Here is a 1,470-nt window from a genome sequence, read left to right as displayed (position 1 = left end):
TAAATCAATGGATAACAAAACATCTTATCAGGTGGTGGTAACTCAAAGTCTAGATTATCCAGTAGTCAAAAAATCATAAAGATGTTCAGGTGATTTCTCTTTGCTCTTAAATGTAATAAAATGACTTTGGCATTTTGACAATCATGCTATTACATTACTTTTTTTTAAAACAATCAGATCAGTGTTTGATCTCATTCAAATCTCAATTATATTCTAAGCATAAGTTTTTATCTATTATTCAACATGTAATATGTTCAATGTGTTATTTTTCAGTTTGTTTGACATAATGGGGGTTGGTGATGACATTGCACCACGTTTTACACAGAAGCCATCATTAAAACAAGAAGATAATGGACAACGTTTAGTTTTTCACTGTACACTAGAAGCCTCACCCAAACCAGATATACAATGGTTTCAAGGTACCACTCCAATAACCGGATCAAATCGGATAAAAATGCGTGTCGATCCAGCTGGTGGTGGACAAAGTTTCAATGTGCAAATGGAAATAGTAAATGTGACACAAAATGATGCTGGAACATATAAAGTGGTTGCTAAAAATAGACTTGGTGAAGTTTCTGCTTCCATAAACCTCAATTTTAGTGGTAAGATATCTTATATATATGTCTAATAAATTTTGTCAATCTTATTGACATATCTTTCAAAACATGTTCACATTTTGACATTGATTTTCATATTTTACATATTCAATTCACAAGAATATCGAATTTTGAAAATTTATAGCACACATTTTTGAGTCGAATTTTGAAAATTTGCCTGATTGATTTGAAATTTCTGGTGTTAAAGCAGATCACAGCAGTCAAAAATTTTGCTTCACTTTAACAAAATCAAGGTGCAAATTTCAGGTTGACCCACTTCCGGTGTAATGTATGAATGTCATTGAAATTTATACTATGAGAAACTATTAATATTTTGTATGTCCAGTTTTATGGATGTCACCCAAGGTTGAGTGTGCATCTTTAAAGTGTTAGATGCACTTTCGGATTCATAATGCTGAGTTCCTGAGCTATCCATTGATATACAGCATGTCTATGAAACGTGCATATTTAAAAATTCTATTTGATTTACATATTCATGTTGGTTAATTAAAAGGGAATGCCCTTGTCAGAATAAATAAAATTACTGAGTTTGACATGTCGGTTAAATAATCGTATCCTTTTTCTGTCAGATATGCACTATGTCCAGTGTTTGCGTATAACAATGTTCTGGGTAGATTAAAAGGTGTCATGCAGTAAGTTAAACTTACTGAAATACCCCAGAACCACACCCACGGCTTAATTGACCCACTTTCTTATTTCTTATCCGAATTTCATCAAACTCGAGTATTCGATTTGTGATTTTCAGAAAAATATGGAATTTGTGCAGTGAGCATGCGTATAACCAACTTTCGTATTTCTCATCCAGATTTCACCAAATATGATATCTATCAATTTTGTGATATAGCTATCTTCT

The 1,470-nt window shown here is 32.2% G+C and overlaps 1 protein-coding gene across 1 annotated transcript; it reads left to right on the top strand.

Moving 5' to 3' along the window:
* Positions 1-286: 286 nt before the first annotated feature.
* Positions 287-628, top strand: LOTGIDRAFT_146555 (hypothetical protein; the record flags this gene model as incomplete). The annotated part of the gene is made up of 1 exon (XM_009067751.1): positions 287-628. One exon carries the CDS (start codon positions 287-289, stop codon positions 626-628), a length of 342 nt encoding a protein of 113 aa, XP_009065999.1.
* Positions 629-1,470: the final 842 nt, after the last annotated feature.

The sequence above is a fragment of the Lottia gigantea genome (genome assembly GCF_000327385.1).
Source record: "Lottia gigantea unplaced genomic scaffold LOTGIsca_855, whole genome shotgun sequence".
NCBI lineage: Eukaryota > Metazoa > Mollusca > Gastropoda > Lottiidae > Lottia > Lottia gigantea.
The sequence above is the reverse complement of the archived record's forward strand: the minus strand, read 5'-3'. Positions and strand labels throughout refer to the sequence as shown.